The sequence below is a fragment of the Streptopelia decaocto genome (genome assembly GCF_964273445.1).
Source record: "Streptopelia decaocto genome assembly, chromosome: 6".
Classification (NCBI taxonomy): domain Eukaryota; kingdom Metazoa; phylum Chordata; class Aves; order Columbiformes; family Columbidae; genus Streptopelia; species Streptopelia decaocto.
Genome location: NC_138660.1, coordinates 49,035,223 through 49,061,994, shown reverse-complemented (window position 1 = coordinate 49,061,994; position 26,772 = coordinate 49,035,223). Strand labels below are relative to the sequence as shown.

The 26,772-nt window shown below is 35.6% G+C and overlaps 1 protein-coding gene across 9 annotated transcripts in view; it reads right to left on the bottom strand.

The window, feature by feature from the left end:
- LOC309441198 (sodium channel protein type 3 subunit alpha) overlaps nt 1-6,948 on the bottom strand; it is a gene marked incomplete at both ends in the record, with an annotated part of 60,291 nt that extends 53,343 nt beyond the window's left edge. For 7 of the 9 annotated variants that reach the window (XM_082055692.1, XM_082055691.1, XM_082055693.1 and 4 more), the window contains 4 exons: nt 394-522; nt 1,996-2,076; nt 2,966-3,102; nt 6,674-6,940. In XM_082055692.1, coding sequence (XP_081911818.1) covers nt 394-522; nt 1,996-2,076; nt 2,966-3,102; nt 6,674-6,940 — 614 coding nt within the window. Of the gene's footprint in view, nt 1-393; nt 523-1,995; nt 2,077-2,965; nt 3,103-6,673 lie in introns of all 9 variants that reach the window. The other 2 variants (XM_082055697.1, XM_082055696.1) reach the window with 2 other exon arrangements.
- Nucleotides 6,949-26,772: the final 19,824 nt, after the last annotated feature.

Sequence of the window (26,772 nt, the reverse complement as noted above, 5' to 3'; positions counted from 1 at the left end):
CTGTCTCTTCAGTACACCTCACTTTTATAACTATTTATTTTCATCAGTTTCATTGATGTGAAACTCACTGAATTGTATTTGAACTGCTAATTAAACTAATTAGCTTGTAATAGGAAGGCGTCATGAAATCAAAGGGATGGCTTCCATTCTGGTGAGTGGAAAAAGGTAGGACATGAAATTAGTGTCCCTCAGCAGTAATTACACTAGCAGCTGACACTCCATGCTGGCTCCTGCCATACTTTACTCTGATTTATGAGTACTAAAATGTGTGATACAGTACCTAAACTTTACAGGTTGCATAAATGAAATACTTTTAAATCAATATATTTATTATTATAATATTTGCCACTAATTTCATGCCCTAAAAGCTTTAAAAGTTCTTGAACCACTTACGCCATTAAAATGACACTGAAGTCAAGCCAGTTCCATGGGTCTCGCAGAAAAGTAAAACCTTCTAGGCAGAAGCCCCTTGCAAGAATTTTGATAAGTGATTCAAAGGTATAAATTCCAGTGAAAGTGTACCTGAAAAGCATCAGAACAGGAGCAATAAATTTTTGCATACTTATGCTTATAGACAGCACCATTCTTTATCAAAGATGACTTAGAAGAAAAGAAAATAAAAAGTATTTAGAAGTGAAAGGAGGAAATCATTAACTTGCCCCAAGCACTTCAGAATGGAATTGTTGTTCAGTAGATGAAATTTGAACCTGACACATATATACTATTAACTTTCTAAAAGGTTGATTTAATCTCAGTTTTTGTGCCTGCAAATAATTTCAGGCTCTAGTATTTATAGATATTTGACACTTTAATATTTATATGTACACTCTCTGGCACTCACAGGGCTGTCTCTTTCCTCGAATTCACAAATCAGGTAGATAACTAAGTGTTACAAAAAATGAAGATTTTTTTTTCTCTGTCAAAATCAGAGTTTTGTGAAAATCAGTTCTGGATAACTATACTCATGCCTATAATATAGTTTTATTTCATAAATAATCATTAAATGTAAGAAAGCATGCCCAGACTGTTTTTCTTGACGATGTGGAGCATGATTACCAATTTACCTAGTGTGAGAAAAACCATTCAATTTAAAAACATAGAATAGTCAGTTATAACCAGCATAATGCAGGGACTTCCTGACCCCCAGGTGGGTCTGTGTGGACCTCTAGAATCAAGGAAATCTGCCTCCAGACCCCACTGCTCTCTGTTCAGACTCTCAGTAATCCTAAAAAGCCACTGTCACAGGTGAGCATACTGGGAATGGGCAGATACCAGTGCAGTTTCTAAATATAGCATTCAGGAAAAGGTTCCTTAACGCAGTGAAATTAAGAAACAGAAATCAATAATGGCTATTGGAGAGCAGGAGGAAATGAAAAAAAAACACAAAACCATAATATTTCAAAAGGAAAACGTGTATCTGTATTTTGTTAGAGAACAAACATGCACATAACCATGAACAAGAAAGAGAAACAGAGATACTGTGTCGTTTCCTTACATCTGCCAGCTCTATGTTATTCCTCCATAGGTAAAGCCCTTTGCTCAGCAGTTTGAGTTTGGTGTGGTTTGGGTGTTGTGTGTGCTTGCTGGGGCCGGCACTCCAGTCCACATCAGTGAGCCACGATGAATGTCCCACTGTGCTAAGGTCATGGATACTCAGGCAATATGTAGGTGGCCTCACCGATGGCATGCAATGATTTTACAGGCACATTTGAAGCTCTGGAGCTCCTTTTCCAATTTACAGCTCAGAAATCCCAAGGGCGAGAGCTTGTATTCAGTAGAAGCTCAGATATTCCTCACACATAATTTTAAAGAACAAACCATTTAAATTATTCAGGAGGAAGCCAGAAAGATACTTATGATCTCATGGAATCTGATTCTTTGTGACTCTGGAAAAGCCCATTCCGGCATGCAACTTTTCATAAATGCCACTTGTTTGGAGTCACACAAAAAAAACACAAACACGTAAAAATAAGGAAGTAAAAATGTTTAACTTACTCTACATTCTTTGTCCAGTCTGGAGGGTTGCTCATGGTCATAAATACACAATTGGTCAAAATAGTGCACATGATAAGCATGCTGAATAATGTAGATTATAGTCAAGGCATGTAAGTCAAAAAGGTATGACAATTTTATAACACTGAAATAATTAAAAATATTAAGTGTATAAAAATATGTACAAATAACATGGCATTCTAAATAAAAGCTGAAAATAAAGCTTTGCATGTAATTTTACCTATTTTAAATGGTATGCCATCTGGCATGTAATGGTGCACTTAGTGTAAAACAGTGCATTACTTTTATAATTATGGCAGGTTTGGGATTTAAATGAAATTTAAACACATCCTTAAGTCTGTAAAAATATGAAATGAGTGCCCAAACATGATTACTCAGTGAAGCCAGGGTGATCATTCTAAAAGATCTTTAGGCAGAGGTTGGTTGTTTATGCCCAAATTGTTCTTTGGACATGACTGAAATATGTTTGAAAATATTCTCCTTTATTCTGACCTGCATCTTTTATAGGACACCTACCCCAGTACTGAAAACATGATGCTGAAAAAATGTGCCTGAAAAAGCAGCTCTTTGTGAGCGCTTTTTTGTCCTTGCTAAGTGAGTCTGGTTCATGAATAGTACTACTGGTCTTGGTGAAAGTGTGACCTTAGATATGTTCAAGTGCAATGGTTTGTTACTAATGTGGCCTTAGCTGCAGGGCTTAGTATGAGATTAGGTCTCCTTTTGTATATAAAGCCTGATATTTAAACCTGACAGCTTTAGGTGTTTCAGTAGAGAATTCTCCCAGTAGGACTGAAGATCATACTGCAATTCATATGTGATATTGCTGCTTTTTAAGAGTGATCCGCATATGTACATTTAGCATAGTACACTTACACGTACACAATTTCTGTATACATATGAAAAATGTTATTTCAGTAATTAAATAGTTTTAAATGGCAACACTTAAACCAACATTAAGAAAAAAGGATATGAATGTACCAAAATCTTGATAGCAATTTTTCTGATGGGATTAAAAGGAGTTAAAATGTACAAGGCAGATGTGGCACTGAATCGGAAAATTGCCTTTCCCTTATTCAATACTATGAAAGTCTGCAAAAAAGAAATACAAAATTAAAATGCATAGTTGACTACATAAATGTCTTTAGCTCCTTCTAAAGGATTCCATTCTTCTGGGAGGTTCAAGTTCCATTCTATTGTCTGCCTGTGGTAGGAAAATAACTGATTTCTGTGAATACAGTGGGCTAAGCCTTCCACAGACAGTTCTCCAATTCGCTACATTTCCCAGCATATGGACTGAATTCTGATATTATTAAAATTGGTGGGAATTATCAACGCCAATATCAGTTTAGAAATAATAGCAAAATGAAGCATTTCATCACTAAAATATTTTAAGTTTTATTTCCAAAAAAATCTTTGATTAAAGACAGAGTTTCAAATTAATCAAATACATTCTGCCTTATGAGCAAACACAAGCAAAACTAAAACAGCAAAAGTGCAATTCTAAACACCAGTTTGTGTTTGGAGCAAATATTTGACAGAATTATATACACATATATATGGTGACAAGGACAAACACCTGTCACTAAACAATTAACAGTAATTTTAAAATAATTTTGCTTTCATTTTAGAATTTTAAGTACTACCAATATCAATTATATGTATCTTCTAATGATATATCTGTGAAAAAATAAAGGGCATTCAGCTGACATCATTCTGAGCAGTCTGAGACAAATGTAGGCCAGAATTTGGCATCCTATAGCAACAAATATTTTCTTTAAAAAATGCTGTTTTCGTTTTTAATAATATGGTCTTATTTTCCCTATATGTGGACAGCAAATTTAGTTAGTTATTATCTTTCAAAATTTGACCTGATAAACCTACAGTTCATGTTTATTTTGTTCTGTTCCTGTTGGTGGACATCACCTAAGTGTTTGTATTTTTATTCCAAGTGTATTTGGGGGGGGGGGTTACTTGCATCTTTGGTGCTGTTTGAAATTTCTTCAGGACATGAGTGTTCTTCATTCCTTTTTCTCTTTGTCGATGGTAATGGCTCTGCTTTGTGTTACCTCAAAAGAGTCTTTGTTATGCTCTCAGCAGAATTATATAGTATCATTATTCTCCACGTGGATTTCCATTCTCTGTAAAAACTTGGCTGTGACCAGAAAACTGCTGCTGTCTCTGTGGCCTTTACTGCCTATCTGGTCTGCCACCTCTGGGAGAAAAAGCAAACCTCTCTACAGCAGGAAAGAAAACAGGTAAAGGAGTGTTGCCAGGGCCTCTTCACCGAGTAACATCGAGTGTATCATTGAGGATGACAGAGTATGAACTTGCACTCATCGATTGGCATTTCTCTCTGCCCTGCAGCCCTTCACCCAGCGAGAAATGTGAGAAAGATGTTGCCTGTCCCAAGGTCAGTGCTGCAGCAGAGCCTGAAGACAGGCTACAATTCACACATGATTTTCTCTGCATTGACAACTCAGTGATTAAGAGTAGTTTCTGCTATAAACTGGAGGAGCGATGACTAATACTAGTTCATCAAGATGGCCATTTGTTTTCTGTTGAGCACAGCAGGCTGGTATGTAGCATAAATATAGATGTCACCTGTGACAAGATTCTGCAGGTTACTGATTGTTCTCATAGACTAACAAGTCCATCAGTAGTGTGACTTTTTCAGATCTGAAGGTAAGAAGGTATACCTCTGTACTTCTCAGAATTTCTGATATTTCATTTGTAGAAGAATTGTTTAGAAAACTGTATTCCTGAATTTATATATGCAACATTATTCCTGATTTCTTTTGCAGCTAGTCAAGAAAAGCGATTAGTGCACACTAAGTAAGAATCTGCATGGAGCTGTTGATATAACCAAACCCATATAAATGAAAATAACCCTTGGCAACACTCCTTGTCTGAGCTTTGATTTCTTTAAATTTCCTTAATAATGTTAATATTTGTATTACTTACAGCACTGTTTATTTAACTTTGGCAACTGTTACAGGTTATGCAACTACATCTGGATTCTGCTTTATTTTCCATTCCTATTACTGAAGCCATAACTTTAAAAACAGTTTTGCAAACCAAAAGCAACCACAAATTTAGCCACCAAATAGAGAATACTATTTGCATGATTTTTTCCTAACAAACAAAGCAAGTTTCTTTATAGTTTAAAATATTTTATGTCTTCATTTTTTTATAGTTGCTTAAAACCAAGTTTCTTATCTTAGTGGCAGCTCAGAATGCTTCAAGCTGTCATCGGACCAACTGTGTCTGTTTCCTTCTCTGTTTCAGAGAGACAGGAAAAGAAAATTCCAAGCACTTGTCCATAAAACACCTTCTGCATTTGTGAATCTGGGGTTACTATCCACAGCTTCACCTTCCTTCCCTTTCCTTACCCAAAACACTTTGCAGGTCTATCAGGAACTGAGAGAACATCTTGATGCTGCTAATGTAGAAGGCAGAAATAAGCAGATAGAGAGTACAGAGGAGAACCTGCTCTTACTGTCAGCTATACCTTTTATTAATACTAATCTGTGCAGGCCGGAAGGTATTTTTAACTATTCCCTGGCAGGACTGTTTCAGATCCTGAGGGAGTTTAACACAATCTGCACCTGATCCCAGCTATGGCAATCAACTTGTTTGTTCCTAGTCTTTCTCGTAAGTCACATAATGGCATTCTGTTTCCAGGCCGTATGCATCATTGCAAAAACCATATACTCTACTGGAGATCCTAACTTTTAAAAAGGTCAAAGGGCAAACTCTTTACTCCAATGGATCTGTTTGGACTAGCCTTTCTGTCTCCAAGTCCCTGGTCACGTGAACGAGGACTTTGTATGACTGTGCAAATGGGAAGGGATGTACAGCTCTTGCAGGAGTTTACATTCGTCATGGAGCACATCTGTGCTGTTGATGATCTGGTTGTGTTGCAGCCTCACACATGGAACTCAGGCGCGCCCCTTTTCTCTCACAACATGTAACGCTTCACTCTGCTCTTTCTGTATGAAAAGTCTAAATTAGTCTTCAGAATAACATAACTGTCTTTTTTTGATTGGTTCCTCAAAACCCTGCTTTTCTGTGGTGTCTGCCACAGACTTCTAATTGACAACTGAGCAGCAGAGATCTACCCAAGCACCTCACAAACAGCTTTCGTTGTGGTAGTTTTATATGACCCAATATTTACACGGAGTCTCTATATACTACATAAATAGAGATGAATATATTTTACACATACATATAAAGATATATGTTTACATATGTTATATAGCTATAACAGAAACAAATAGGAGAGTTACAGTCCTTTATTTCACTAGCTTGAATGGATGCTACCTGGTTATCTACAACCACTTCTACTGCAAAATCATGCCTGGAACACCTCATTTGTCACATACAGTCTTAGTACTACATTGAAATCAGGAACATTCAATCACGTTCTCAAGTTCAGGTAAGCTCAAGGAAGCTATATCTTCCTTACAAGAAAGTAAAGAACAAAATAGCTCAACAGAAGTTGAAGGAGTCACAATATAGAAGAGCATAAATCAGTCCTGTTAAATGAAAGGATATTTCTGTATATTTAGTGACTTGGTGGCTCTAACCATCGTATTTTATGATTAAACTTTGCTAGTATAGAAAACTATATTTTATTTTCTGCAAAAGATTATTCACTCACTTTTTTATTGATATAATATGGGTCCAGGTCTTCCAAAGGTTCAGATACCATTCCTGGAGGTATGTCACCATAAATAAATGGCAGTGTCTTTCCTGCCTCCAGGTCACTGTTTGGTTTTGGACCATTTTCGTCATCATCGTCTGTATGTTCTTGCTTGGGCTTTTTAGCTTTTTCTTCTGCAGAACGCTTTTCAATAGCTGCGAGAGAATCTCTAGTAAAATAGCGGAAGCTTTCAGGTCCTGGTGGTACCAGCAGTGCCTGTGCCATGTTTTCATCCTGCAAATTTAATTACTTTTAGCCTCTCACATAAGAATGACCTATAAAAGAAAATTAGATAATTTAGGAAAACTGTACCAACAGAACAAAAAATATTGCTCAGAAACCCTTTCCAGGCCTGAAATGGAAGCAGCATATTTCAAGGCTGAATTCAAGTTAAAAGCAACTTCTCAGAATTTATTTAGATATTTTTAAATTATTTTTTCAGCTTTTTCCTGCTGGTCTAGAAAAAAAACATTACTTCTGCCCACAAACACTGCTTTGCCTATGTCCTTAGACTCTCACAGTTAGAGCAAAATATTGATACAAATATTTTAACAGCATATGTTTTTTTAACAGCAAGTATAAATGCATATTCCATGAAGTACTCTTGAAAATTGTAAACCTGTGTTTTACTAGTTGATACTTTTTATCTTCCCGTATTTTTTTAAGTATCAGTAATCCAACTTCAACAAACATAAATACTTCCATTAAATGAATAAGTTTTTGTATGATTAATGATGTTTAAATGACTGCAACTGAATTATGGGTGGAACAAGTGTAATTCTTTCTTACTGACAGTTTACTGTGCTGAAGGTTAACGTTAAACACCAAAGCAGGTCAGGTTGCATATATTGACTGTGAGCTGTGAATCAAACCCACAGGCCTTTTAAGTAAGAGGAAACAGGATGTAACATCAAGACTATGTGGGAAAAGAATGCTGTTCCTGATTTTTTGCAAGGCAAGCATCTTAATATTATTTCAGACTAAAACTAATTTGAAGTCTAAGACTCTGGTTCCCTTCGAATGTCTTTGGTGCCAGTGCTGGATGATGTAGTTCCTGCTGCTCTTTCCACCTGACATGGTGGTAAATCTACTCCTGAGGCACCTCAAGTCTTTATCTCTGGAGTTCACAGCACAGCATCAATGTGTGCAATTAGCACTGAGATCACTGAAATAATTTAGTTGGTAGATTATAGCGCCAAGCATCTCAGTAACACAAGACCAGAACTGAGGTACCTGACTGTACTGTAATGTAGACGTGGAGAAAGCTCTTCTCAAGGAAGAGCCTGGACAAACATGAGTTAATGTAATGTGTGGAATCACAGAGATCTGGGGAGGCTGGAGGTATCGATGTAGTGTAAATTGAAAAATAAATTGTTAAGCCAGCCAGAGTGTCCATCAGGCACCTATATCACATGTTGCTATACTGAAACCTCTGCTGCCAATTTTTAGTTTGTACAAGATGGAAGCCTTTGCTGATACCTGTATTCTATTAATTTAACTCCCAATTATATAGATCCTAAACTCAAAATTGTCCTTTATTTGAGAACCATAAGCACATGCATTCTCTGGATACAGTCCATACTCCCTTGATTATTGCTTTTGCCCATGCAGGCTTAATAAACTAAGACGTTTGAGGTTTCCCTTTGATTTTTCTGAATAATTGATTCCTTTATTCCACATTTTACAGGTCTGTGATTCAAGTTGTTGACCTAGGTGCCTTTTCTATTAAACTAGTCTTAAAAGCTGCACCCTCCTAGCGGCATCAGTGGGTCTGTCTTCTCTTTAGAGTTCAGTGCATTTAGTTAGGCTGCTTTTCATAAGTTAACAGTTATGGTTATGAATGCTATAACAAAAAACTTGTCCTCACCAGAAATATATGTATTTGTATTGCTAGAACTCCACAAAGGGGCCAATAAATGACTGGGATAAGTAATATTAGCAGACTTCAGGTTTCACTCTATTTCTCAGATGGTCGTAAAACATGCTTTAAAAAAGTTTTCTTAACAAGTTGGAAGCATTACTTGAGTCCTGTCTCCACTGCTGTCCAGTGCTGTTATTAGACCTTTCCTGGCTGCTGCTACACAAGGTTTTTCCTATACTGAATATGCCCCACATGTTTTCACTCAGATTACAGAGTTTAATAGAATAACACAAATATATATTTGATTACTATTGCTATACATGCAGTACTTTAATAGAACAATGAACAAAAGTAATTCTGTTCCCTGCACTGGGTCCTGAAGAAGCTCTAAGCAATCCTTGAGCCATGAACCACTTGTTTGTCAGTGACAGCTTCCCTCATCTTCCTGCACTGGTTTTAATATCACTTGTTATCCGGTAACCAAACTGTCAGGACATGAATGATGCTGGGCAGAATTCAGGCAAAGAATTCTATATATCTAATCATTTCAGAACAGCTTTCATTAAAAACACTATTTAAAGGAAGAGTCTCAAAAATGCATGTGGTCCAGGCCCCTCAGTACCTGATACTGCTCAGCAAAAAGAATGTCAAGTATTTGAAATACAGTTTGGGCCTAGATACTGTATGTATAATGGTCTACAATTCAATAGATTTCATCAGAAAAAATAAGCTCCAATTTATTAGAGACATGCTTTTGCCAAATAAATCCATTTAGTTGTATTTGAGCATTTCTTTCCATAAATCTTTCTCCAGTTTTCCTTTGGTCCCTTCCTTTAAATAACAAGATTGAGCAATAAACAGTAGCCATATGTTCTTAATTTTATGCATATTTCAGTTAATTATATTATGTCCATGGATAACTTGTTAAATTTTATTTTTGAATATAATTATCTTCTCACCATTTACACAGATGACTCAGAAAGTAAGTGAAATATCTGTGCTAAGGATGCCAAATTAATTTCTGTGTCTCTCTGAAAAAGCCAGAAGAAGTGGCCTGAAGGTATCTATTTTTATGATATCTTAAATCAGGCAAATGGTAACAGTATCATTGTAAGAACCAGGTGGATACTATGATAATTTATTAAAATAATTTTATCTAACAGTTATTTGCATTAAAACAAATCAAAGTAGAGAAATAGCAAACATTGCAGTGTTTCTTGTGGGATGTTTTTTTTCTTTTAGAGCACTGGCATTAGAAAAGCTGACTACTGAAATTTTCATTCGATTAAAACCGAAAAACTGGCACACAAACCTGCATTTGATTAGGGTTGGAATGAGTGCAAAGATAGTAAATGGAATCTGTAAAATGACCCACTCTTATAATTTTCTCATACTAATCCTCTATTTGAGAGGCAATAATTTGAGAATAATATCTTCCTCTCTGCCAAGTTATTGGGAACTTATTTTGCAAAATTCAGATATTACTTTCCTGAAAGCGAAGATAAGTTATGTTGAAGTTACTATGCTCTGATCAAATTCCAGTTTGGGTAATGCTGCATTCAATTTATCCTAAAACCAAAAGGATAGGTAAATATTAGTTTATTGTGAAGATGACCTAAAATAAAATAATTTTTTTTTTAATTTCTCATGGCATTTGTGCACAGAGGCTAATTTCACAAAGAAAAACGTATCCGCTTATCTGCCAAAGTACTTTGAAGAATTTTTTTTCTTACAGTTATAGATTATTATCTTTTCATAACTGATATTTACCTCATCTTTCCTGGCATCCTTACACTATTTTTTTACTGCTTTATAAATATTTCAATAAGAAACAGAACTCCAAAAAAGATAAAAAGAGCTGCAAAATGTCACTGCTGGTATTCAAAGTGGTAAATGCAAGGCAGTGCAACGTTAATTGAGATATCTAGAAAGACAGCTGGTGAAAACTATCCATGGCTCCTAAGCCAAGGAATCCATGAATGTCGGTTGCACTAAAGTAGGTATTTTGAAGGAATGGAGTGACTTTCTCAAAGCTGAAAACAGCCTCCAGCGTTTAGCACCTGCTCAAAACCTGCCTCTTCTTTAAACTGTAATCTACTGATTTAAACTATCATAATTTGTATTTACAGGTCCTGACTAATATGTAGGATTTGTTTTCCTTTTCCCAATTCCTTCCAACATTTATCATTCATCTATGGTGTCATTTTCCTTAGACTATAATTTATCTGTAGCTATGACTATAATTTTTGCCTGGATTTGTACAGTCAGCCTCAGTAGCCTATAGGCATTAGTGTTACATAAGTATTCAAAATAAAAATAATGAAATCACCACCAGGTATTTATTAATAAAATTAGTAAATCACAGAAGACAAAAATACTTGTTACAAGAATCTGAAATCAAGTAATAAGCATATGTAACAGAAATAGTATTTCCTTAATAAAGCCTTACTTTAATAGGATTTAGAATAGAGTAGTGATAAGTGGCTCAATATGAATTCACATTGAATATAAGTTCACATTGGCTGAAACCTGACCAAAGACCAGTAAATACAGCAAATACCAATGAATTATACTAATGTGGTGCTTCAGGGATATTACATGCAGTTTTATTTAATGTCTTCAGTAATGACTTGCAATAAGGTGTAAAGCACTAAATCTTAAGAACGCCAACCTCAACGAAACAAAGGACCTTAAGAATTGGGAAATCTGGGTAGAATATAATACATAAGGTTCAGTCTGACTGGTGAAAGACTAGGCAGATGGGAAAACACTCAAAACAGATTAGATTAGAGACCGGAAAGCAATCTCACACCTGTCTCAAACATCCAGAAGCTGCTTTGTGGGAGGATATCAGTGGACACTATTCTGTCTCACCAAGACGTTGCTATGGCCAGTCTTTCCCCCTGCTTATTTGCCTGTTTGTGTCCACTGCCATTCCACACTCACCTCTTTTCTTCCCTCTCTACCTCACTGCAACATTCGCTTTTGAATTCATTTGTTCCTATTTCTTCTCTCCTCCTGCCTAGGAACGGAAATAGTGGATTAAGATTCTTACATCAAGGCCAACATATGCTGTACCTAGTAAACTCAAGTAACCCAAAATAGATAGTTTATGTAAAGAAATGAACCAGGATTCCTCAGATATGTACCTACAAGTTGTAGAACCCCCGAAATATAGTTTGACCATTTACTTATAAAAATTGACCAAAACCTCTAGAAATTCTTAAAATGCAGGCCTGCCTTATATTTAACACCATTAATTGCCTCTGAGAAGGTGTGAAAAGAGATCAGGTGTGAATACTTGAAATGTTGGAGAAACCTGAAGAAGGCCAAATGAAAACCATATGCAATTTAAGAGGAAGAGTCTCTTTCTCAGCCCATCAACCTGGTTGGAATACAGTGCTTGATTGGTATTTTGCAAATTCCTTCCAATGTTAAAGATCCTTACATTCTAATGGAAAACGGCAGCAATACAGGTAGCACAAATTTCTACAGCTAGACCTCATTTAAGATGTTTGTTTTGTTTTCCCACTGATATTTTAGTCAAGACATGTAGTGCTATAACAAATGGTCATCTGATGAAGTGAAACATTATTTCTGACTGAGAATAAAAGAAACTCTTACCTTATTTCTCTAACAAGTGCCAAATCTCCGAACTTAGCCACTGGATCTTTTGCTGTCATTAAAACAAAAAGGCTGCATTTCTAGCAAAAATTGAGTTGTTAAGAAAAGTTTCTCCTTGGGAGCTGAAGCTTCTTGAAGACTGAAGTTTCTTCAAGATTTTCTCATTCTTTGTTCCTCGGTCCAAAGCTTCTCAAAATTAATTGCAGTAGACAAAGATAAGTCTAAATGTTCACATAGAAACATTTTTTCAACCTAAGATCAAAGAGATGTAGGAAAACCAGGATGGAACATGGGTTAGTCCACAAAACCCAATACAGACTGAAAGTGTTTTAAAAAATATTCTTTAAGTGATATGAGTTTCAAAAATTCCCATCATTCTTTTACCTGTATGCTTTAACTAAAAGGGAAAAATGGGTCTTGTTGAGATTCCTGCATGACTAGTGCAGTCTTGATAGATACGGGATAACTCTGCCCAGGCTAATAGGAGTGCTCTCATCTGTCACTTTGGGAACTGTGTATCATTACTCCTTGCTGGATTGACCATCTTTAACCAGGAATAGAAGTTAATTCAGTCCATATTTGCATGAACATATGGATACTTCATAATATTTATCTTAGAGAATGTTAGTATAAATGTTTTTCGTCGTGTGACAAAAATTTCCTTCCATCTCCAGTAATGGAATAGCAGAAAAAGACAATTTCTTCTCTAGGTTCTTCAATTTAAAGATTGCATCATTACCAAAGGTTGTCTATGGCTTCCTCAGTCTTTAAAGCTTTAATCATCTGAGTACATAGTTCATTAAATTTAAATAGTCTACTTACAGCTTGCAAACTTTAGTCTTCAGCCATTGAGATGATATGTCTTTGAGACATTCTTATTTGAGCTAGATATGTTTCTGGCTCTTTTTGTACTTTTTAAGTTTTGTTGTTATTTTGTCTTTATTCCTAGAGAAAAATAACCCTCTCTTTTAGGTCTCTGCTCCTGCCAAACCAGCCCTTAGTAATACTTTTGTCCAAATAAAGTGAGAATGAGCAGTCACTGTAGAAATGCTGTAGATAAAATAAAGAAAATCTGTGTAGACACAATCGAGTCAAAGAGAACACAGAATATGAGAAAACAGAATATGGGAAAACAGAAAGTGAAAACTTTCAACTAGACCACCGCTTCTCCTGTTTTAAAAGATCAAAGATCTCCAGGTACTCCTACGAAACATACATTTCAAAAACTAACCTAGATTTTACCTAGTTCTAGTTACTTTAATCTGGAATTGAATTTTCCCAAAGATACAATAAGTGGTGCCAAAATTAGAGCTTCTGTTTGTTTAACAATGTGACATAAAGTCATTCCGATGATTGCTAACAGCAAACTTTTTCAATGTCCTGGTCTTTTTGACTAAGGCACTGATTCAGCACATCCTACTGTGGTGAGTCACTAGTAGAGAGGCTCCACTGAAGACATCTAAAAGCTGTGTCTCCAGTACTAACCTCAGGGAATCATGACTCTCATACTGCCACCAATGATACTTATCCACCAATGCATATTTTCCACTGAATGCGGCTTTCCCTCGAGGTACATAGGGGGGTTCCCCATTCCTCTGCCTATTGAGTGCATCTGGATTCTGTCTCTGAAGTAGCATTGTGGCTGAAATCTGATCTCATGGTCAGATATAGAGTAAAAAAGTGAAATGTGTAAGTGCTGTTGCTTGCAATTTTAAAAATCATATGAAAGGGATACTATATCTTCCTAATAAAAGAGTAATCACTAATACACGACGTTTATTTTTAAAAAAGGGGATGTAACTTCCATCCAGTTGTTAAAATATTAACCAGTAAGCAAAATGTTGAGGAATTAATCTTTAATGTGAAAATTGTTAATAACACTAGCAGTGCAGGTAATCTCAATAAATCTGTATTCTGAATTAGAGCAGAAGGAAGAGGACCTTTTTCACATGTAACCCTATCACCTAGTCTCCATCTCCCTATTTATTAAACTGTACATATGTTTGTACTGGCTGTATCTCCAATGGGTAAGAGATACAGCTTTGTATCTACTATTCAAAATTAGATACTCTTATAAAGACCATCATAGGACAATATGTCAGTGGTGGCTTCAACAAGTGAAATTTCATGCTAGAGACAAATGCCAGACAATAAACAGAAATAATGGGCAACCATATGGACATTCAAAGTGTTAAGTGATTATAAAAATGATAACCCCGTTTTAGATTAACAAGAAACGCAGTTATCCACAAAATTAATTGTCCAGATTCAGTATTATTTCTTGTGTGTTCTCCATGATCTAGATTCAACTAATTCCTAATATTTTTTATACTCAAAATTTGAATGTGCTGACATGGAACATGAACCAGTATCCTCTGTGGAGATGTATCAGTTAGCAATATCTAAATACATCATAGTATCCATTTTGCTTTGTAAAAAAAATAGAAAGCTCTGTTTGTAAAGTAATACCCTCTTCTAAATTTTTCTAGGGAAACTTAAGAAAATGTATTTGAAACAGAAAATATTGCTTATGAACCTAAAAAGAAAAAGCAAACTAAACTCAGAAAATTAACTGAATTATTAAGAACCATGCAGCTGGAACTTTCACTTTCCTAGTCTCACCAAACCCCAGAAACTAATCAAGACAAAATATGAAAGAATAAACTTTGTATAGCACAAGATTAATGGATTGTATTTAGACTTTGAGAGTTGTCTAGGAAACCAAAATGGGAAAAAAATGAATTTCTGGCTGAGAGGCTTACAGACAATTCTGGGCTGAATTTGGTTGTTACTACACAAGGAGGAAAATGCACAGAAAGTCAACATGAAAATAGAGTGCTTTATACCTGTGGTTTAACACAGCATATGAAAAATGTACATGGTTTTCTTCAAGGTGTTCATTCAAGTATCATGGAAGTACCAAATAAAACTTACTCAAACACTAAGTTTGGAATGTTTTCCAAATGGATTATGGAAATATGACTTCAATCTAGTCACTACCTGTATGTGATAAATCCAAAGGAGCAAAGCCTGTGAGTTACAGGTTCTGCCACCTCTGTAAAAGGTGTCTCGTGTCATGTTGAAATTTAGGTATATCAATGAAATTTAGGACTAATTAGGGGGCCATAGCTTTAAGTAATATACACTACAGAATGATGGCCAGTGTTATAGCAAACAGCTACTAGAATCCTAGTATTCTTCCTATTATAACACAAAATAAATATGTAGGACACAACACAAATTGATATGTAGGAAGTGTATGACAAGTAACTTAAACTGGTGTTAGTAAAAACCTTTCAGAAAGACCCCTTTAATATTCATATCTTCACTCAGTAGGAAGAAAGTCTTTCCTAATACAGGTTGAATTTTCTTTATATTGCTTTTGGTCAGAACTTCTGTCTCGGGTCAGACTTTTTCATATGATCATTTTGGCCTTAAATATTAGTGACAGGTTTTTCTTCAGACATTTCATCTGAATGGAAGTAAACATTAGGATTGCCGTCCTTCATTTCAGTCTGACCTTGGACTCTTGGGCCCTTTTGAGATTAACCACTTGTTTCTATCATCAAATTTATTCCGCTCAGACCTGAAATAACTTTATAGATTGCATTTCTCACTGTAAACCCTAGGACTTTTGCTTTCTTCTGTCATAGACAGGTTTTACAGATGATTGGATTTTAAGTTAAAATACAGTTAAACAGAATTTTTAAAAAATGTTCAAAGCTATTTCTGATGAGTGGAATTTGCTTTGCTCCTTGACAGGGTGCAAGATTGCAAGTTAGGCCTATGCCTTCTCTCATCATTTAAAAGTGTGCGTTCTCTCTCTGTCTAACATAAAAGTTATCACAGAAAACCTGGATTTTTTGGACACAGTTTAGATTTAGGGAATTCTTTCCCTCAAGAGTGCTTTTCAATGGAAAACACACTCAAATATCTGTTCAAGTAAGAAAAATTCATCTGTGGTCAAAAATGTTTCACTTTGACTGTCACTGTGGAATTAGGTCATCTTTTCTAAAATGTGTAGAGCTTCTTCATTCCTATGACTTAATACTCTAATTTTGTAGTCTCCCGGCTTGATCCTTAGTACTTAACCACTGCACAATCACATATACATTCAAAAGTAAGCAATAGTAAGCAGTAGTAACTGGAGAGAAATTTCAGTGCTCAAGGAAATCAAGTTGCCAAGTTAACTGCATCTGAGAAAAAAAAAATCCTGTGTTTTTCAGTGGGACAGAGGTGAATTTACCCTCAGCTTTCCAAGATCACCATACATATATTTCAATATTAATAAAAAGGGATTAAAAACATTCTCATATCAAAGTCTTGGTACAGTTACACAGTTGTACTCTGTGACTGGCTTTTGAGAAGGCAGTGAGGGTTGTTTGATAAGAAAGTGCATTCAGTTTAACATCTGAAAACTTCTAATCTGGACATAATTAATATTAAACCAAGAACTTTGGTTTTCTGAGACTATACTTCTGACCAACACAAATTCAAAATCCCTCAGTGTGTCCAAATACTAAAAGATAGTGCAATAGCACATGAGAAAGGGCAGAGTTTTCAGGATACTCAAACCAATGTAGCCAAGAATTTCAGACACATGGGCACAAATTCAGGCTACATGGATTCGGGAAATGTCTGCTCCTATCCCAGGACAACCAAACAGTGAAAGGCCATGATTTATGAGAAACTATGGCAGTTTTTTTCTCACTTAATACAGTAGCCAGGCCACATAGTGCTATGTTGCTCTATATAAAGGAACTAGTGTTCCTGTGAACAATTAATTCACTTTTATTACTTGCTCATTTTAATTCTTCATCTGTATTTCTGTAGTTATTTTGAAGAGAAACTTGTAACTTCTTAGAAGCTCGTATATAATCATATATAATAATACTTAATGGTTAAGCAGAGCATGCAACAATTAGTGCTAGCCCCAAATTTCACACACACATAAAGGAAGTTTCTCACTTCATATTGTTCTTAAAATAAATCATGTTAAAAGACAAAAAACACTGCTCCCCTCTCATATCAAAAAAAAGAGAGCCTAATATTAAATAAGCAATGTCTAATTTAAGCATAGATAATCTATAAATGTATCTCTGTTCCAAGATCTTCCTGTTAAGTGGTTATACTGGGGTATAGTAAAGGGGACCATAGAGCAAACAGAACTGATACTCTTCCCAGCCATTTTCTGGCATCTGCAATATCCCTTCAGGTTTCCTGGTGTCCTTCATACTTTCATTCAGGAAATCCTGCAAAAAAATACATGGATGTGCCTGATGCAGTGCAGGTGCAGGGAGTCAGCTGTATGTGCTGTTCAGCTGATCTGTGTGTATGTAGTAACTTAAACACATGTGAAACATCAGCTTTGCTGAGCAGGTTGCTCAACAGTACACATTTGCAATCTATATATCTGGGATGTGCCAGACTCACTGCATATGGACTACACAGTCAATATACACGTATTCAAAATGTGGTCATTTGATAAGGATATATGGCATCCAGCAAGTTGACAGATCAAGTCAGGAATCAAGTAGCAGGAAAAACAACTCCAGGTTGAAAAAGGCACCTCTGCACGTGGTAGCTCTATGATTACACTTGCATAAGTAAAACTACTCAGTAAGAAGAGATCAATAACAATAAAGAATTAATAACTAGACAATTAATGTGAGCTTAAATAACCTTTTCCTTAAGGTTTTTACATGAGAAATAGCCCCATAAAAGCTTAAGCTCTTTTATCAAATTTAAACTTTTTAAGTTGCATTTTTTACAGTAAAACACATTCCATTATCTGTCTTAATTGGTAGAGTAAGTGAACAGTAATTTTTTGTAGGAACGCTTACCAAGACTGTTGACCAATTTAAGTTTTAGCAACAATTTGAAGTGACAGTTTTGGAGTGGGCTGGCTAGTGTGTTTCCTTTGGTTTGGTTTTTTCCTTGGTTGTTTTTTTTGGGAGGTTTTGTTTGGTTGGTTTTTGTGGTTTTTTGGTTTGGTTTGAGTTGTGTTTTTTTGTCGTGGAAATAGATAATTTTGGGATGTATAATGAACAAATGAGAGACTAGATACTTTTGTGACCTAGAATTTAACTTGCTTACTCCTCTTTAGGCTTACAGTGGTAGTACACACACATTATGGTTACTCTAGAGCATATGGTGCTCCTACTCTATGTTTTGAAGTAATATAGTCCTTGCCTGAGCTGCTTTTATTTCAAGTCCCTGTGCTTTACCTCATCATAAGACAAGGAAAATCAAGCAATAACACTATCACAGTCATCTCCTAGGGATAACAGTTTTTCATAAAGAAAATATTGATGAAAGCAGATTAACTGGTTGCAGGATGCCAGCTCCAATATCAAGGTCCTATGGGAGAGCAGTCAATACCAAACCTAGAGAGAGAGACCATTGGCAATGTGCTTCAGAGCTTTTAATCAGGACTAGTAGCTGTAATGAGTAACAGCAGCTTTCCAATGAAGAGGATGCAGTTTCCTATAGATGGATTTTATGGTGGTTGACACTTGATTTGATGGACTCACTGAAGCTACAGCTCAGTGTGTACATTTGTTCTATACGCAGGCTAAACTAAGGAGCATCAATTATATGATGATATTTTAAACCTTCTATTTTTTCAAGTGAGGATGAAAAAATAATAGTCCCTGCAAATGACAACAGTATATATTAGAGATTATAGCTATAGTGTAAAAAATTATAAAGAGTTACACTGAGTGGCAAATAAGCTAATTAGACTTTTGAAAGTTAAGTTCCTAACTTACTAGAATTTTGTGGTAAAGAACAGAGTAAATGTAACCTCCTGAAACTTCCTTTCAGTAGTCATTTTCAGAGTTCAACAAATAGATTATCTTAACATATAAAGTACCAAATATCAGAAACTTGCATTTATTTTGCCTTAGGTTGAACTCAAGCAGAGTTCAAGCAATTTTTTCATTTGTCACCTTACGGCAAGAATAGCACATGGGTAAAAAGGGCCAGGATTTGCACTTTAGAGAATAAGGTCGCAATTTTCTTCCCTCATACAAAAATCTCTCTTAGCATCTGCTGTTCTCTGATCGACCCGAAGCTGTGGGAATCCAGCAATGTATTTAGTACATAGCATATACATAACAAATTTTGCAGGGCTGAGAATATGCTCAGCAGAAGGAAACAGATACCATCAGTCAGAACATTCCATCTTCCATCCCACCATCCTTTTTGCTTCTAAAATCCTTAGTCTTCTGAGGGCACATAAATTTATCTCCATGCCTAATCTTTACAAGGTACAAGTTAACTCATCTTATGCTATCTGATGAAGAAAAAGAGGTGAAAACACAAAATGTGTCATCAGCATATTGATTAAAACCCCCATATTTTCTATACTTTCACCTTTCACTTGATCATTCCCCACTCCAGGTTACCTGATAATACAGGGAAATGACCAAACTACCACTCTGACAGAATCTGAGAGGGCACTGGGGAATTGTTGCATGTTCTCCAACGAAAATGTGAAAGTCTCTACCTCTGCTAGCATCTAGTGTTATCTAAACAGAACTTTACAATACTGAGCTCAATTGGCACAGCTAAGAAAATCAGTACGGGCATTTCTGTTCCTTAGAGGGAAAAATCATAAGCTCACAACACAAGCATCATTTCTATAAATATCAAGGCCTAATAAACAACATATCTCTTTAACAGGTGCTATAAAGCTTCAAACGACTATACCAGCTCACATTCTATTATTTAAAAATCTTTCTTCCCAAAATGGAGATGTGCAACAGAGCAAAAATTAAATATTAATCTGTTAGAGTTAAGTCTTCTGTTGAAACTGTTTTATTGACGAATCAGTTATGAAAGCACAAACATTATATGTTTTTTAAAAAATATAATAGTTATTACTAATTTATTTATTTTGAAGTAACACAAGGACACCACAGGCACATTGATTTGGCACCATGAAAATACAAATTAAAAACTTCATTCTTTCATATCACTCCCTCAGGTACAGGCCTCACTTGCTACTCTGAGTACCACCTGAGACCCAATCCTGCTTTCTTATGTGGATTGAGATGGTGATTTGTAAACAGTGGGCTCCTTATTCTGTTGTACGGTTTTGGGGTTGTTGTTGTTGGTTTTTTTAAATTTCTACTGTTTGCTCTTGGTGATAATTTCCAAATCAATACTACAATAACGTACATAATTTTAATGTGAATGTGTGTCTATAGACCACTACTTAAAAATCCACGTATCAAAGTGATCTTGAATAGATATTTTCCTTTTACCTTTAGTAACTCATGACTTAAATTATTACTGATAACAATGAATGAGACAATAGATAAATGGACAATCACATGAAGAAATATAAAAATTATTATGCTGATTTCTTCAACCAGTCCTATTAAGGAGCACATATTAAGCTAGCCAGCAATGTTACAGACAAAATCTGAACTGTGGACGTCTGATTAATTAACAGTTGGTGAGCCCATTCTCTTATACAGACAGACACATAACCATGCAAAAAAATGGCACAGAAAGAAAATATTTTCTTATATATCTTTTATAAAATCTATCTAGTAAGAGAATTTCTTCAAATACCACATATATATTGAAAATATCAGTAACGAACCACCTAGATTTTATTCCTGGATCATCAGAATCTGAGATGCTCAGAATCTTATGAGACCTGCAGTTCCTGAGCCTGAATATCACCAGATTTTTCTTCTTAGGAAACAAGGTCACTTTAATGAAATGCTATGAATTAATTTAGTATACCTTGATTATAAAATGGTCTGATTCTGCAAGTAAGACTATTGCATCACAACATTACATTAAGAGTAAGAGGCCAGATATCATATTTAACAAGGTTAAAATGAAAAAAATCACACCATCATCACAATCAGTCAGTACAAAATGGCTTTGAATTCCCCATTCCATCTTTGGCTCTACCTTAACAGCAAATCAGAGGGTAAAATCCGATTCTGAAATGTGGAAAAAATCATATTGCTAAGATTTATTTTGGGTACAATTAAATGTTTTGCCATCTTACCTGAATGAAGGAGAATGACAAATCACTGCAAATCCCAGCATCCAAAAATAATGTGATAATATATGTCTCCTCCTGATATAGTCCAGATTTCCATCCACAAAGCCTTACTAATTAATTATAATTTCAGTATTCTCAGTGGAAAAGAAAACACAGAGACCTTTCCAGAATCCTCTCTGATTCTGCCTCCGCTTCCTGTTCTCAGTCTCACTCTATGGCACCCAACATATATCAGAAAACAGCTTATTAGGAGAAGGGGGGGTGGGGGGTAGGGGAATGGAGGGAGAGAAGTGAAAAAAATGCAGCACCTAACGTGGCAGCTCCACCTACTGGTAAAGATAATGAACACGTACAAAGCATCAGTTACGAGGCTTCTTTATCCCAGTTTATTCTGACCTACACTTCAAACAGCTCCTGCGCACTAAGTTCCTCCAGGCAAGAAGCAGAATAGACCAACAAAACCACACCGATTATTGAATGACCATTTTAAAGACTTTTTCTTAAAATAATTAAATTTTAAAACAGTTGTCTAAATACATTCAGTAGAGCATTTAGTTTTAAATATGCTGTTTCCTTTAAAAATCCATGGGAAGAGAGGACTGTGTAAATAGAGAGCACAGACACTGACTGCATCCCTAACTGGTGTGTGCTGAACTTGCTGATTCTCTTGATACTGTCTTATTCATTAAATGCTAGTATGCATTTTTGGTATCATGTTGATTTCTTTTATGTGCATGAAACGCACTATGCTTATGTCAAAAGCATAGCTCAAACTTTTCCCCTTTGACAGAATTTCTGGGCACGTGCAGATTTACATCTGCTTACCTAGGATTCCTGTGGCCATCCTGGGAAGAATTATCAGAGCAGTGACTCCAGCACCACCTGGTCCACGGGCAACAGTGTTGAGTGAATAACGTGCTCCAGGCAACATATGATTTTGTCCTGCATGTCAGTTTGAAGAGTACTGTGTCTGTGGAAAGCAAGATGTAGAAACGCTGAGCAATGTCAGCAAGTGTGTGCAATGTATCGACTCATAGCCTTGGGTCAGAGACCACTACAGTTCCAAACTAATTTAAAATCAAGCTACCAGCTTTATTCAGTCATTTGGGATTTAATGAACAAATGTTATTCAACAAAACAAGAAAAAAATAACATAAGACACAATTAATATTTTGCTCTCTGGTAGCTGCTGTATTTTCTTTAAGTACCACTTCAGTAGTGGCTAGAGGTACCCCATTCTCTGTCCCACTGGTCACATACTTGGTTTTGGAAGCGAGGACTCCAGGGCAGCCAGCACATTTCCAGCCTGACGGCCACTACCAAATCACAACTACACAAAGCAGCAGTAGTGGTGACAACTGCCTACAGCTGATGTCCCTCATCTGTAATATCATACAGATATCCCTGTTTAAATTAGCATAGTTAAACCACAATCCCTAAGCATTTGTGACACACTATGAGTAGTCCTTTTCATTTCAGTTATGCTTGCTGTGTACTCGACAGATATAAATACCAAATTCCTGAATTTGGCTAATAACAGTAAACAGAAGTAAATTTTCAGGGGATGTATGTATTCTGTATGTACAGAATAATCTCTGTATATTAAGTGAAATAGATATGCCCCCAGCTTCCAAATGCAGCTCTATTACTTGTTTGTTTTTGTAAAACTGGGGTACATGGGGACATCCCTGATCACACTGTTTAAGCAAATCCCGTGTGAACATATACCATAATTTTATAAGAAAAAAAAATTGTTCTCCCTTTGGTTTTACTATTTACATTTTTGAAATTCCAGAAGTTAGGAAGTAATGTATTCTTAATTAAAAAATGTTAATTGTCTCTAAAGCATTGGCTTTGCTTTCATAGAATTATGTTAATTTAGCAAACACCAGTCCTCAAGTCCTGCATTTTTTGTGGCAGTGTCCTTATATTGATTGCAATCTTTTCTGATATACCAGTTGACACAATGACTATACATAATGTATTCATCTGCACCAAGACAGCCTTCTCATAAGTGTAGGTCTGATACTAGAGAAATGTTGTGTCACTGATTTAAACAGTTCAATCACCAACCTTCACACTAAAAGAAAAAAAAATCCATAAAGTTTTGTTTGTAGAAATGATCATGCCACACAAAGTCAGAGTTAATATTTGTTTATGAATATGGCTCATATATGGCCCTTATTCTTATTAATCAATGTACAGGGTTGCCTGTATACTGGTTCAAATTCATTAGAACCAATTAGAGTCTTTGATTTACTGAAACAGAGTTTGAATCATGTTCTTAAGGATTCCTTAGGAGTTTTTTAATCTATCAGTAGAAGAACATGGCAGAAACAAATAACTATGCAATATGCATAAATATACATTTCTACTATAAAATCACCAAGCCATCCATATGGAACAACCCCCACACATGCCTGAATTTTTAAACATGAGAATTTTGTTTTTAAAAATGATCTTTCACCACAGATCTATATAAAATGTATAATATATAGGCAATACATACTGTGTACATCAAATGTATACATACTACGTATACAAAATCTCTCTCCCTCCTTGCCTCTGCCCCACTAAATTTCACTGAACAGCTGACTGCCTGATCTGAAAATGACACATCTGGAAATCGGAAGTGGTCATTCAAAAGACAACAGCAAATAGACTGCTTTGACAAAAGTAATTTATAACAATACCAGCCTGGCAGTTCTTTCAATTTAAATTATTAGTACAACTTATCATGAATCATCACTGAAAGTTTATTTCAGAAATTACATTTAAAAATATAACTTGAAAAGCCCTGACATTTCTAAATAGTCTTTTTGTCCGAGAATTCTGCCCCAGGTGCATTTGTGCTCTCAGTAACGAGCGAATAAATGCAAAGCTATTCAGTCACTTTTAACTAAACAGCTGAAACAGAAATGTTGAAGTATCTTAGTTGAAAAGAGAAAAATAATTTTGGAGTGTTAAACATGAATGAATACATTTCCTGTATGAGGTTTCATAGAAGGGCAAGCCCTGTACATAGTTCACATGTAACTTCTCAGCAATGCAGACATCAGCTTGTTCTAACATCAATTATTTTGTTTGATTAATACCATTATTTTTAGCCAATAACTCTCTTTGTTAATTCTCAGGGACTTTTTGAAACATTAAAATGTACTTAAAGGCACCAAAATGTAAGACATGCTGTCATATCTATTCCTTCAACTACTTACCTACATTAGCCTTTGAAAGTGACCTGAAGTGCAGTATTTGGCTAAGTGTGATGAATTTGACTTTAATTCATGTTCAAGACTGGCTGATGTAAGTGTATAAACTTTATTTCTCCACCTTTGGTTTCTTTCTTTTTTTCTCCTTTTTGTCTCTAGAGTGCAGAATCAAAAAAAAAAAAAAAAAGCCACAAAACACACACACACACACACACACACACACACACACACAGAAAAACCAACACACCACCAAATTAACACAAAAAATTAATTAAAAACAAGTCTCAAGGATAAACCACCCCAACCACCTTCCATATGTGCCTAAGTGCTTCCAAAATATTGACCTCTAGCTAAAACTTTCCCATCATTCAGGTAAACTACAATCACAGTTATAAAATTATTGTTAGCTGAAAAAAAATGTACACAACAATCATAGATTATAGACGTCTTGAAATATTCATATTATATAAATAGCGTACATATATACACACAGACATTTTGTGTCTATATATATAGAAAGAGAGAGATCTTGTTTATCTACATTTTGAATAAGTAAGTTTATAATGTGAGACAGCTATCTGTTTAGTGGTCTATCAGTGATTTCAGTTTCAAAGCTCAAGATAATTAGCAGCAAGGAATAATAAAATAACTGGTCAATAAACCATTTTTTTCTTCTGCCAGTGATCCTCAAGCTAGAGGTGAGTCCATGGGGCACACTACCTGGTTGCAGGAGCTTCACAGCTGCCTTCACTGCACATTGTTCATTACTTAGTGAAAGAGCTGCTGAAAAGTGCCATAGGTTGACTGGAACAATGGTAATTTCCCACTAGACATGTGCTAGATGTTTCTCCCCTCCAGCATGTGGCAGGCACTGCATCTGCTGCCACTACAGAAGTAATTTAGGAATTTCTGAGTGCTAGAAGAAATATTCCTTCTAATCTTGTTAATCTTCCTTGGTATGTCTGTTTCAGCACAACACAGTAGAGTCATAGAGGGCAACTAATTCATAAGGTAATACTCTTTTTTGCATGACATATAACACACCTTAAGAACTTACAGATATACAGGCCAACAGCTTAAGAGAATTCTGAAAAACACTATATATTTATGTGAGTAATAATAGTTAAAACAGGGAGTGAGCACTGACTCAGACAATAAAGATTCAGTATCTGAGGCTTGCAAGCTTCTTCTGTAACTAGCAGAACAGAATGTACGTTTGTATCTCAGTTCCTCACCTATGGAATCAAGATAATAATTTCTGACTTCAGAAGGGGATATAGGATAAATTAATTTTATTAGCCAACCATGCTGTAGAGAACAAGACTGAAGAAGAATTTCAAAATTCCTTGTAACGTCCAAAGAGGCCAGCCAGGCCTAGGAAGCACTATATATTCACAGGACACAGACCATGTTCCAAAGAGTCTGCTCTCTATATATATGACAAGATCAATAAACAAAGGTGAAATGCAAGCAAGCAGTTTCAGAGTGACCAAATGCAATTTCAGATAGACAGATTTTAAGAGATGGACAAATGAATTAAATGATACCTCAGCAACAAGTGCACTAGTGCTCTCTGAGCTAGTAACAAAATCTAATAATGTTCTCCCAGGACACCTATAAATAGAGAGATTGCATTCATATGTTTTCATTCCATTTATTGCTACTGAGTCATGTGGTTTAATTGGTCAGATGAAAGGTAATCATCACTTGGAGAGAGGGGAAGTTTTGTTAAGCAAACCTCAAGTTATGATTTATTTATTTGCTAGTCTTTAAAAGCTGGAATGCCTAGAAGAATTGCTCAGTTTAATATAATAATATATGCTTGCCAAGTTGATTTTGCATTAGAAAGTTTTTCTCCATCTCACAGTATGCCCAGCAGTTATCCACACTAAAAATAGTACCTTTATAATTAAACCATGAAAATATACTACAATGAGAGAGATGATACAACATTTTAAACATTTGATTCTAATATGTTAAAGAAAAATAACTTTGTTTTGCCAAAAATGATAAGGATACAGAACATGTAAACTGCTTGGTGCACAGAATTGTGAAGTAAGCACAAGTTAATGCCTTAATGGTTCTGACTATAGGCATCCTAATGTCCCAGAGAGCAAAGACTGAAGTGAAAGGTACTTTCAAGAACTGTTGTACACATTCCTCTTCAAATCTGTCTTCACTGTTGGTCATTAAAAGTTACTTCAGTGTTAGCCCCAAGCAGCCAAAAAATGACTGGCTTTACATTTTGAACACATTATGAATGTGATTTAAAATATTCCCTTCTTCAAAAGTAATTATCAAGACCAAATACTTTTCATTCCATGGAAAAATT